General features: G+C 47.3%; 1 protein-coding gene across 1 annotated transcript in view; it reads left to right on the forward strand.

The window, feature by feature from the left end:
• Positions 1-13,862, forward strand: part of LOC119353708 (transcription termination factor MTERF4, chloroplastic-like) — a 98,510-nt gene that overhangs the window by 733 nt on the left and 83,915 nt on the right. The window contains exon 2 of the mRNA XM_037620363.1: positions 3-200. Coding sequence (XP_037476260.1) covers positions 3-200 — 198 coding nt within the window. The remainder of the gene's footprint in view (positions 1-2; positions 201-13,862) is intronic.

Below are 13,862 nucleotides of genomic sequence, written 5' to 3' on the forward strand. Positions count from 1 at the left end.
AGGAGTCTCGAAGCTCGAACACATCGACCGTCCAGGGGAAGAAGGCGGACTGTGTCCGCTGCACCGCCAGCGCACTCTCCGGCGGCTCCCCGGCTCTGGCGTCCTTGGCCACTCCCTTGCCCTTGGTGGATTTTGGCACCATGGCGACTGGGGGAGAAGGGCAGGACAGAGGGCGGAGGAAGCGCAATGATGGCAAGAGGGTACAAAGCTTAAGGAAGAAGAGGAAGGCAGACGGAGGTTTCCGAGATTGGGGTTGCGCGGAGGGTAAAAGGAACAGTGCACCCACGGTTATCCCTTTTTATGGGGAAGCCGCGGGGCACGCTGCCCATTTACTACGACGTGACGCATGCGTGTGGAAACCGTCCCATGCATGCCACCCACGTCACGCACACCCCTCCACGTCGCGCCACGCACGTGGGTCGTGGGAGGCGGAGCACGCGAAGAATCTTAGCACGGTAAAAACTGCCCCACCTGCCCGCGCACCGTTTTGGGCCTGGCCCAACAATGCGTCGCGCTTATGTGTGGCCCAGGCCCGGGGGCTCCTGTCGGTGTACGAAAATAGGGGCGCATCTTTGTACCCCTTTTCCCATGTACGGGCAGTCAGAGCCGCGCCCACGACCACACCAAGCAGAATGAGGGAGGTGAGCCAAGGTAAGATCGAAGCCCAAGACAATCAAAGCAATGCCAAGGCCAAGACCACAAAGAGCAGATGGACGAAGCAAGTTCCGCCGGCAAGACCCTTGCCAAGAGGCCTCAGCGGCCCCCGCAAGACTCTTGCCAGGACAGCTCGCCCCGCACCAACAGAGCGAGCCACCCTTGAGCCCACGGCCCCAGTGCCATCATCAGTGTGGGGACAGGGCTCGGGAAGGCACCCCTGTGGTGGCATATAGATCTTCGTGAAGACATATTCAAGATAAGATTAGAAGACGACTATTCTCGGCAAGATCCTTGCCAAGGAAGGCCACCAAACCCCCGGCAAGATCCTTGCCGGGGACGACAACACGCCACGGCGAGACCCTTGCCGGGCCACCTGGCAAGGCCCTCGCCAAAGACGCCGGCAAGGCCACCGCCAAGCCCATGTCAACCAAGCTTCCACCGCCGTTCACATGCAGCTGCCAGCCCAACCAACTGGGCGGGCACCTGCGTGGCAACATGCAGCTCCCAAGCCAACTCATCAAGCGCCTGCGTGGCAGCATGCAGATCTTCATGAAGGCTCCACCACCGCGCCAACTTAGCTGCCTGCCTACATGGCACCGCACGCATCCCTAGCCGAGGCGCGTGTCGAAGCGAGGAGGAGCGGCGACGGACGGGACGGGCCTCGCCCCCGTCCCTGATAAAGCAAGAGGACACCTAAGCGATGCATTAAATGCACCTTGTCCTGTAATACGAGGGATAACCTCGTGCCACTGTAGACCTTTCCACCTCCTGTGTGCCACTGTGGCAGCCCCTTTAACTATAAAAGGAGCCTCGAGGGGACGAGGAGGGGGATTCGTCTCTTTCAAACCACACGCTGACCACAGCTAGTTCGAGAGCTCAAGAACTCTCAGAAATACACCCACCAAAGCAGGACTAGGGTTTTACGCATCCCCGTGGCCCGAACCTGGGTAAACGATCCTTGTGCAGTCTACTAGCCCTGCTATCCTCGCAACCCTGTGCCCCGGCAACCGTAGTAGGGATTCTTGTGATCCCATAGGTGTCGTTCCACACCGACACAAGGATGCCTGTAAGTTTGTCTTATTTTGTGATGAATGTCAAAGAATTGGTAATATTAGTAGACGTTAAGAAATGCCTAGGAATTATTCACTTGTTATTGAACCATTTGATGTTTGGGGTTTTGATTATATGGGACCTTTTCCTTCCTCTAACGGGTATAGACATATTTTAGTTTTTGTTGATTACGTTACTAAGTGGGTAGAAGCTATTCCAACTAGTAGTGCTGATCATAACACCTCTATTAAGATGCTTAAAGAAGTTATTTTTCCGAGGTTTGGAGTCCCTAGATATTTAATGACTAATGGTGGTTCACACTTTATTCATGGTTCCTTTCGTAAAATGATTGCTAAGTATGATGTTAATCATAGAATTGCATCTCCTTATCACCCACAGTCTAGTGGTCAAGTAGAATTGAGTAACAGAGAGCTCAAATTAATTTTGCAACAGATTTTTAATAGATCTAGAAAGAATTGGTCCAAGAAACTTGATGATGCATTATGGGTCTATAGGACTGCATATAAAAATCCTATGGGTATGTCTCCGTATAAAATGGTTTATGGTAAAGCATGCCACTTACCTCTTGAATTAGAACATAAGTCATATTGGGCTATTAAAGAGCTCAACTATGACTTCAAACTTGCTAGTGAGAAGAGGCTATTTGACATTAGCTCACTGGATGAATGGAGAACCTAGGCTTATGAAAATGCCAAGGTGTTTAAAGAAAAGTTAAAAGATGGCATGATAAAAAGAAACAAAAGCATGAGTTCAATGTAGGTGATTATGTATTGGTATACAACTCTCGTTTAAGATTTTTTGTAGGCAAACTTCTCTCTAAATGGGAAGGTCCTTACGTCATCGAGAAGGTCTATCGTTCCGGTGCCATAAAAATCAACAACTGCGAAGGCACAAATCCGAAGGTGGTGAACGGTCAAAGAATTAAACATTATATCTCAGGTAATCCTATAAATGATGAAACTAATATTATTGAAACTGTAACCCCGGAGAAATACATAAGGGACACTTTCCGGAACGTTTCAGACTCCGAAAAGGAATAGGTACGTGATACGGTAAGTAAACCGACTCCAACACAGTTCTAATGGCAATATTTTTTTGTTTTGGAATATTTAAGAAAATAGGAAAATAAGAAGCAGTCTGGGAAGGACACGAGGCTTCCACGAGGGTGGGAGGCGCGCCCTACCCCCTAGGGCGCGCCCCCTGCCTTGTGGGCACCTCGTGTGCTCTCCGGACTCCGTTTTCTTGCACGATACTTCTTTTGGTCGGTAAAAATTCATTATATAATCTCCCAAAGGTTTTGACCACCGTATCACGCAAATATCTCCTGCCTTTGTTTCGAGCTATTTCTGCCGCAGATTAGAGTAAGATGTCTTCTCAAGAGTTAGTCGGGGAGAGTCGGGTGTCTCATTCGACACCAGGTCCAGGGGCAAACATCGGTGACTATCACTTTGGGCCCTCAACGGAGGAAGAGATGGAAGCTGACTTGAAAAGGATAGATGCCATGGAGGAGAACCAAGAAGTTACTTCTCGTTTGTGGGCAGGATTCACGATGGCGGACCTACAGAGCTCAGCTATTCCAAACTCGGACATCCGTTCCAATGTTAGATTTCTCTCTAATGAAAATATGAAAAAGAGTGTTACTTGTTCTCCCGCAACTATGCAACATCCTTGGGTGAAAGGAGCTTTAGCCGTCACTGGCAAGCTCCGTAAGGAAATAATGAACCTCAAGCAGCAAGTCAATAAGTTCTAGGAAGAGAATCGTATCCTGAGAGGCATCATCGCCAAGAATATCACATCACCACCCCCGAAGAAGGAGACATAATCACACGGGTATGGGCACTCCCCTTGGCAACTGCCAAGCTTGGGGGAGTGCCCCAGTATCGTATCACCATCACTTTTATCTTTACCGTTTTCTTAGTTCGATCCTTTTGGTAATATCTTGATCTAGTAGAATAAAGTTTTAGTATGATCTAGTTGTGAGTTTTGCTTTATGATCCCTCTATGTAATCGAGTCCGTGAGCTATATAATAAAGATTAGTGTTGAGTCAAGGGTTGATTATTTTTCTATGATCTTGAGGGAATTAAATAAAATAAAAGAGAAAGAATAAAAAGAAATAAAGAGATCATATGGATCTTGTGGAGAGTAATGAGCTCACATATAAAGAGCATGATAAATAAAAGTTGTTGAGAGTTGACAAACATAGTTTTGGTCATTGTTGCAATTCATAAGAAGTAATAAAGAAAGAGAGGTTCACATATAAATATACTATCTTGGACATCTTTTATGATTGTGAGCACTCATTAAAGTATGATATGCTAAAGAGTTGACGTTGGACAAGGAAGACAACATAATGGGTTATGTTTTCTTTCATCTGAGATAAATTATATTGTCATGGATCATCCAACATGTTGAGCTTGCCTTTCCCTCTCTTGCTAGCCAATTTCCTTGCACAAAGTAGAGATACTACTTGTGCTTCCAAATATCCCTAAACCCAGTTTTTCCATGAGAGTCCACCATATCTACCTATGGATTGAGTAAGATCCTTCAAGTAAGTTTTCATCAGTGCAAGCAATAAAAATTGCTTTATAAATATGTATGACTTATTAGTGCGGAGAAAATAAGCTTTATACGATCTTGTGATATGGAAGAAATAAAAGCAACGGACTGCATAATAAAGGTCCATATCACAAGTGCCAATATGAAGTGACGTTCTTTTGCATTAAGATTTTGTGCATCCAACAATAAAAGTGCATGACAACCTCTGCTTCCCTCTGCGAAGGGCATATCTTTTACTTTTATCTTCTACCTTACATAAGAGTCATGGTGATCTTCACCTTTCCTTTTTACATTTTATCCTTTGGCAAGCACAATGTGTTGGAAAGATCCGGATATATATAGCTAATTGGATGTGAGTGAGGGAGTCCTGGATTAGGGGGTCTCCCGTCAGCCGGACTATATCCTTTGGCCAGACTGTTGGACTATGAAGATACAAGATTGAAGACTTCGTCTCATGTCCGGATGGGACTCTACTTGGCGTGGAAGGCAAGCTAGGCAATACGGATATGTATATCTCCTCCTTTGTAACCGACCTTGTGTAACCCTAGCCCCCTCTGGTGTCTATATAAACCGGAGGGTTTTAGTCCGTAGGACAACATACAATCATACCATAGGCTAGCTTTTAGGGTTTAGCCTCTCTGATCTTGTGGTAGATCAACTCTTGTAATACTCATATCATCAAGAATAAATCAAGCAGGACGTAGGGATTTACCTCCATCAAGAGGTCCCGAACCTGGGTAAAACATTGTATCCCCTGCCTCCTGTTACCATCCGCCTTAGACGCACAGTTCGGGACCCCCTACCCGAGATCCGCTGGTTTTGACACCGACATTGGTGCTTTCATTGAGAGTTCCTCTATGTCATCGCCGTTAGGCTTGATGGATCCTACTATCATCGATAGCGATGCAGTCCAGGGTGAGACTTTTCTCCCCGGACAGATATTTGTGTTCGGCGGCTTCGCACTGCGGGCCAACTCGCTTGGCCATCTGGAGCAGATCGACAGTTATGCCCCTCGCCACCAGGTCGGGTTTGGAAGCTTAAACTACACAGCCGATATCCGCGGAGACTTGATCTTCGACGGATTCGAGCCCCTGCCTTGTGCACCACGCTGTCACGATGAGTACAATTTAGCTCTACCATCGGGCCGTATTCAGGAGATCGCACCGGTAGCCGCTCTGAGCCTTAATTCGAAGACAGTTGCGCCATCCATGGATGGGTGGATAGACCCCGTCACGGAGGTCGTATCCTCGGCGGCGATCCAGCCGAATATCGACCTTACCCTTCACGAGAGCCGTGTTGCCAAACTGCCGGATCCTTCTCCGGCCACGGACTCCGAACCGCCTGCGCCCGTTCCCGTCGAATCCGATTGGGCGCCGATCATGGAGTTTACCTCCGCAGATATTTTTCAGCACTCGCCCTTCGGTGACATACTAAACTCATTAAGGTCTCTCTCCTTGTCAGGAGGATCCTGTCCGAACCACGTCCGGCAGGATTGGGATGCGGATGACGAAGAAATTCGCCGCCCACCCACCACCCATTTAGTAGCCACTGTCGATGACTTAACTGACATGCTCGACTTCGACTCCGAAGACATCGACGGTATGGACGACGATGCGGGAGTTGAAGAGGAACCACTTCCCACAGGGCACTGGACAGCCACCTCATCATACGACATATACATGGTGGACACACCCAAAGAAGTCAATGGCGACGAGAGAACGGAGGATGACCCCTCCAAAAAGAAACCCAAGCGCCGGAGTCAGCGGCGCCGCTCTATGTCCTGCCAAGGCAAAAGTGGTGATACCGGCACCGGAGATAATAGCACTCCGGACAATGCCGAAGACAACAACAATCCCCTCCAGCAAGATTTAGAGCAGGAGGATGAAGGAGCCAGCCCTCCTGAGAGAGCGGCAGATGGAGAGGCGGAGGATGATAATTACATGCCTCCCTCCGAAGACGAGGCAAGCCTCGGCGATGAGGAATTCGTCGTGCCAGAGGATCCCGTCGAACAAGAGCGCTTCAAGCGCCGGCTTATAGCCAAGGCAAATAGCCTTAATAAAAAGCAGCAGCAGCTTCAAGCTGATCAAGATTTGCTAGGTGACAGATGGACTGAAGTCCTGGCAGCCGAGGAATATAAACTCGAACACCCCTCCAAGAGTTACCCAAAGTGCAGGTTGCTACCCCGACTGGAGGAGGAAGCCCTAAAACCTACATCCCCGGCGTATGACGTGGCTGATCGGCCACCTCGTGGCCGCGACAGAGAGACATTCCAGCCAAAAGCTCAGCCCACATCCCGACGTCATTCAAATAAAAAGGCATGGGGAAATATGCCAGACCTGCGAGACGTATTGGAGGACAAAGCAAATCATGCAAGATCGATCTATGGATCACGAGGGCGCGCAACTATGCGAGACGATAATCGTCACGTTGGATACAATAAAAGTAAGTCCGGCCGGGCCGAACATAGCGGGCAAGATTCATTCGAGCTACGTCATGATATAGCCCAGTACAGAGGCGCCGCACACCCCTTATGCTTCACAGACGAAGTAATGGATCATCAAATCCCAGAGGGTTTCAAACCCGTAAATATAGAATCATACGACGGCACAACAGATCCTGCGGTATGGATCGAGGATTTCCTCCTGCACATCCACATGGCCTGCGGTGATGACCTACACGCCATCAAATACCTCCCACTCAAACTCAAAGGACCAGCTCGGCATTGGCTCAACAGCTTGCCAGCATAGTCCATTGGCTGTTGGGAAGATCTGGAAGCCGCATTCCTCGACAACTTTCAGAGCACTTATGTGTGACCACCAGATGCCGATGACTTGAGCCACATAATTCAGCAGCCAGAGGAATCGGCCAGGAGATTTTGGACACGGTTCCTAACAAAGAAAAATCAAATCGTCGACTGTCCGGATGCAGAGGCCCTAGAAGCTTTCAAGCACAACATCCGCGATGAGTGGCTAGCCAGGCACCTTGGTTAGGAAAAGCCGAAATCTATGGCAGCCCTCACGACACTCATGACCCGCTTTTGTGCGGGAGAAGACAGCTGGCTGGCTCGCAGTAATAACATATCAAAGAACTATGGTACTTCGGATACCAAGGAGGGCAATGGCAGGTCACGTCGCAACAAACATAAGCGCCGCATTAACAGCGACAATACCGAGGATACGGCAGTCAATGCCGGATTCAAAGGCTCTAAACCCGGTCAGCGGAAAAAGCCATTCAAAAGAAGCACTCCGGGCCTGTCCAGTTTGGACCATATACTCGATCGCTCGTGTCAAATACACGGCACCCCTGACAAGCCAGCCAACCACACCAACAGGGATTGTTGGGTGTTCAAGTAGGCCGGCAAGTTAAATGCCGAAAATAAAGACAAGGGGTCACATAGCAATGACGAGGAGGAGCCCCGGCAGCCGAACACTGGAGGACAGAAGAGGTTCCCCCCACAAGTGCGGACGGTGAACATGATATATGCAACCCACATCCCCAAGAGGGAACAGAAGCGTGCGCTTAGGGACGTATATGCGTTGGAGCCAGTCGCCCCAAAATTCAACCCATGGTCTTCCTGTTCGATCACCTTCGACCGCAGGGACCACCCCACTAGTATCTGTCATGGCAGATTCGCCGCATTGGTCCTAGACCCAATCATTGACGGATTTCACCTCACTCGAGTCCTTATGGATGGCGGCAGCAGCCTGAACCTGCTTTATCAGGACACAGTGCGCAAAATGGGTATCGACCCCTCAAGGATCAAACCCACAAAAACAACCTTTAGAGGCGTCATAACAGGTGTAGAGGCCCATTGCACAGGCTCAATCACACTGGAAGTGGTCTTCGGATCCCCGGATAACTTCTGAAGCGAAGAGTTAATCTTCGACATAGTCCCGTTCCGTAGTGGCTACCATGCACTGCTCGGGCGAACCGCATTCGCAAGATTCAATGCGGTACCGCATTATGCATATCTCAAGCTCAAAATGCCAGGACCTCGGGGGGTCATCATAGTCAATGGAAACACAGAGCGCTCTCTCCGCATGGAGGAGCACACTGCGGCCCTCGCAGCAGAAGCACAAAGCAGCCTCTTAAGGCAATCCACTAGTTCGGCGATTAAGGACCCGAACACCTTCAAGCGCGCCCAGAGTAATTGGCAACAGGACCGCCTGGCACATTCCGAGCTCGCATGGCAACGCGGCCCCCACCCCGGTCCCAACCAAACGGCGAAATCCATGCCACGCGTACATAATTATGCATTAAAAATACCATGGGCACAAGCGTGGAGGGGGTACGACTGCGGCACGCCCCAAGTCGCGGCTTAAACCGCACTAGGGGCTTCCCGCTTTGTTATTTTTCTCTTTTAGGACTTTAATCTCTAGAAACCGTATCCGGCAGCATGATTGCCGAACACATGATGCAGCAACCAAGGAGGCAGAAAGCTACGTCACACCACGGAACTCCCAGGTGGATTACGATAACGAGTGAAATATTTGCTTTAATACTATTCCTCAGCTTGCCCTTGGAAGGGACATGTCAAATAGTCCTACTTTTTGCTTATCGCACTGCTTGTATCATTCTGCTTTAAGGCACCTTTTTGAATAAACAATGCATAGCATTAAGACTATTATTGCATTCTTCCTTTATATATATATATATATATATATATATATATATATATATATATATATATATATATATATATATATATATATATGTTCATTCACGACATCTAGCACCCGTACACTCTAGTACGGCCAATACGCTAGGGGCTTAAGCATACCCCATAATACGGCGTGAGAAGTCTGAACACTTTCGACAGTGCGGCACCCCGAACTTATAGCATTATATGCATCAGCTCCGAATCATGTCTTGGGTCAATACTTGGGGTTGCCCGGCTCCCATGTTTTGGTACCTTACATTCCGCTATATCGGCTAAGGTAGCACTGGGAGAACTACTGCGATGGTGCCCCGGTTCTACTGGGCTAAGCACCTCAGTAGAGAAAGCTAAAGCTGACTGTCATGATAAGGCGAGAGACTGGTCGCTGTTCGAGAGGTTTCAAGTCCTTAAAGACTTATGCCGCTTAGAGCGAGGAGTCGGCCCTGTCCGGCTTAAGGCGTGTATCGCGCCCCGAATTCGGCCTTCCGAATACCAGGGGCTTCACCAAAATTTAAAATTATAAAATTCTATGGCTAAGTGAGAGAGATAACGCATTATGGTCTGATTGCCTTGTTCGTTGTGCTGAGCACCTCCCTCGAAGGACCCAACAATGGGAACAAGAGTGCTCAGGTTTATCCCGAACACCCCAGCACTCATGGCGTGAGGGCAGAAATCGACGACTAGCCATCTCTCAGATTTGATAAACAGACGAACAGAAGGTAATATTTTAAATTCAGACAAGCGTTTCATAGGGCATATGAACAAGTTTTCATAATATAGGATCACATGAGCAAGTTTACTCAAATATTACATCTTTCGTACACTCATCCGCTACGAGACGGGCACCCTTCAGGACACCCTCATAGTACATCTTGGGGTGGCGATGCTCCTTGCCCTGCGGCGGCCCTTCCTTCACCAGCTTCACGGCGTCCATCTTGTCCCATTGCACCTTCACACGGGCAAAAGCCCGGCGTGCACCTTCGATGCAGACGGACCGCTTGATGACTTCCAGCCGTGGGCAGGCATCCACAAGCCGCATCACCAGGCCGAAGTAGCTGTTGGGAAGGGCGTCGCCAGGCCACATCCGGACTATAAAGCCCATCATGGCCTGCTCGGCCGCCTTATGCAGCTCGACCAGTTGCTTTAGCTAGTCGCTTAGAGGCATCGGGTGTTCGGTCCCAGTATACTGAGACCAGAATAGATTCTCCATTGAGCTTCCCTCCTCGGCTTGGTAAAACTATGCGGCATCCGACATGCTGCAGGGCAAATCTACGAATGCTCCTGGAGAGCTCCGAAATCGGGTAAGTAACAAGTAATTTACTTTCACATGCTTGCTTTGCATATAGAATGCCTTACCCACCGCTATCTTCTTCGTCGCATCAATCTCCTAGAGGGCCTTTTGGGCTTCGGCCTTGGCATTCTTTGCGCTCTTGAGGGTTGCGGCAAGCTCGGACTCACGCGTCTTCAAGTCAAGCTCCAACACCTCGTGCTTCGTCACGAGAGCGTGGAGCTCTTGCTGCACCTCGCCCACCCATGCCTCCTACCTTTCCCGCTCGGTGCGCTCCTTGGCCGCTTTGTTTTCGGCGTTGGATAGCGCTTGCTTCAGGGTCGCTGCTACGTCTTGAGCTTGCGTTGGTTTTCCCCGAAGAGGAAAGGATGATGCAGCAGAGTAGCGTAAGTATTTCCCTCAGTTTTTGAGAACCAAGGTATCAATCCAGTAGGAGGCCACGCTCAAGTCCCTCGTACCTGCACAAAATGATAGCTACTCGCAACCAACGCGATTAGGGGTTGTTAATCCCTTCACGGTCACTTACGAGAGTGAGATCTGATAGATATAATATTTTTGGTATTTTTGTATAAAGATGTAAAGTAAAAAGTAAAGGAAAAGTAAAAAAGCAAAACAAGATTAAAGTGATGGAGATTGATATGATGAGAATAGACCCGGGGGCCATAGGTTTCACTAGTGGCTTCTCTCAAGAGCATAAGTATTATATGGTGGGCGAACAAATTACTGTTGAGCAATTGACAGAATTGAGCATAGTTATGAGAATATCTAGGCATGATCATGTATATAGGCATCACGTCCGTGACAAGTAGATCGAAACAATTCTGCATCTACTACTATTACTCCACTCATCGACCGCTATCCAGCATGCATCTAGAGTATTAAGTTAAAAACAGAGTAACGCCTTAAGCAAGATGACATGATGTAGAGAGATAAATTCATGCAATATGACATAAACCCCATCTTGTTATCCTCGATGGCAACGATGCAATACGTGCCTTGCTGCCCCTTCTATCACTGGGAAAGGACACCGCATGAACAAACTCAAAGCTAAGCACTTCTCCCATGGCAAGAACTACCAATCTAGTTGGCCAAACCAATCGGATAATTCGAAGAGACTTGCAAAGATAACCAATCATACAAAAAATAATTCAGAGAAGATTCAAATATTATTCATAGATAGACTTGATCATAAACCCACTAGTATATACAAGCCAAGTTCTATAATGTAAAATTCCCACTAGTATATGAAAGTGATAACATGAGAGACTCTCTACTATGAAGATCATGGTGCTACTTTGAAGCACAAGTGTGGTAAAAGGATAGTAGCATTGTCCCTTCTCTCTTTCTCTCTCATTTTTTATATTTTTTTATTTGGGCCTTTTCTCTTTTTTTTATTTGGGCTTCTTTGGCCTCTTTTATTTATTTTTCGTCCAGAGTCTCATCCCGACTTATGGGGGAATCATAGTCTTCATCATCCTTTCCTCACTGGGACAATGCTCTAATAATGATGATCATCACACTTTTATTTTTCTTACAACTCAACAATTACAACTCGATACTTAGAACAAAATATGACTCTATGTGAATGCCTCTAGCGGTGTACCGGGATATGCAATGAATCAAGAGTGACAAGTATGAAAAATTATGAACGGTGGCTTTGCCACAAATACTATGTCAACTACATGATCATGCTAAGCAATATGACAATGATGAATGTGTCATGATGAACTAGATGGTGGAAAGTTGCATGGCAATATATCTCGGAATGGCTATGGAAATGCCATAATAGGTAGGTGTGGTGGCTGTTTTGAGGAAGGTATATGGTAGGTGTATGACACCGGCGAAAGGTGCGCGGTATTAGAGAGGCTAGCAAAGGTGGAAGGGTGAGAGTGCGTATGATCCATGGACTCAACATTAGTCATAAAGAACCCATATACTTATTGCAAAAATCTAGAAGTTATCAAAGCAAAGTATTACGTGCATGCTCCTAGGGGGATAGATTGGTAGGAAAAGACCATCGCTCGTCCCCGACCGCCACTCATAAGGAAGATAATCAATAAATAAATCATGCTCCGACTTCATCACATAATGGTTCACCATACGTGCATGCTATGGGAATCACAAACTTTAACACAAGTATTCTTTAAATTCACAACTACTCAACTAGCATGACTTTAATATTATCACCTCCATATCTCAAAACAATTATCATGCTTCAATCTTTTCTTAGTATTCAACACACTCAAAATAAAGTTTTACAAATCTTGAATACCAAGCATATTATTATTAAGCAAATTACCATGCTATTAAGACTCTCAAAATAATTTAAGTGAAGCATGAGAGATCAATAGTTTCTTTAAAACAAATCCACCACCGTGCTCTAAAAGATCTAAGTGAAGCACATAGAGCAAAATTATAACGCTCAAAAGATATAAGTGAAGCACATAGAGCAAAACTACATAGCTCAAAAGATATAAGTGGAGCACATAGAGCAAAACTACTTAGCTCAAAAGATATAAGTGAAGCACATAGAGCAAAACTACATAGCTCAAAAGATATAAGTGAAGCACATAGAGCAAAACTACATAGCTCAAAAGATATAAGTGAAGCACATAGAGCATTCTATCAAATTTTAATTCATGTATGGCTCTCTCAAAAGGTGTGTACAACAAGGATGATTGTGCCATACTAAGACACAAAGACACAAATAATACAAGACGCTCCAAGCAAAACACATATCGTGTTGGTGAATAAAAATATAGCTCCAAGTAAATTTCCGATGGAAGTAGACGAAAGAGGGGATGCCTTCTGGGGAATCCCCAAGCTTTGACTTCTTGGTGTCCTTGGATTATCTTGTGGGTGCCATGGGCATCCCCAAGCTTAGGCTCTTGCCACTCCTTGTTCCATAATCCATCAAAAGAATTCACCCAAAACTCGAAAACTTCACAACACAAAACTCAAAATAGAAAACTCGTGAGCTCTGTTAGCGAAAGAAAACAAAATACCACTTCAAGGTACTGTAATGAACTCATTCTTTATTTATATTGGTGTTAAACCTACTGTATTCCAACTTCTCTATGGATTATAAACTATTTTACTAGCCCTAAGCAGCCACCCGTCTTCGCCTTCGGTGGCGGTGGTGGAGTAGTCCGGAAGGAGAGTCCTTCCCTTCTTGGACCCTTCGCCCCCCCCCCCCCCCGGTTGGGGCGGCCTTCCTTTTCTTGTCTCCCCCGACTGGAGGGGGAGCATCTTCATCTTCCTCCTCGTCTTCAGGGGAGGAGTGCGTCGCGGAGTTATCGGACGATGAGTCCGATAACACCTGGCGTCGGGAACTCTTTCAGGTTCCCTTGGCTTTCTTGGTCTTCTCCGGCACCTTGTAAGGAGCCGGAGTCAGCATCTCCGTCAGGAGAGCGTCCGTAGTGTCTTCGGGCAGAGGGGCCGGACAGTTAATCTGCCCTGACGTCTCCAGCCAGTCCTGTCAAAGGCATCAAGCTCAGACCCCACACATGGTTAAGCTAGGGGAAATAAATATCCTACTAGATGTATAGAACTCACCGAATGCGCTAGGCGCTTCGCACTTAGCCCGCGGTCCTTGGTGAGAGAGGGAGGGACCTCGACGCCCTTGAACAGCA

This window comes from Triticum dicoccoides, chromosome 1A, assembly GCF_002162155.2.
Source record: "Triticum dicoccoides isolate Atlit2015 ecotype Zavitan chromosome 1A, WEW_v2.0, whole genome shotgun sequence".
Classification (NCBI taxonomy): Eukaryota; Viridiplantae; Streptophyta; class Magnoliopsida; order Poales; family Poaceae; genus Triticum; species Triticum dicoccoides.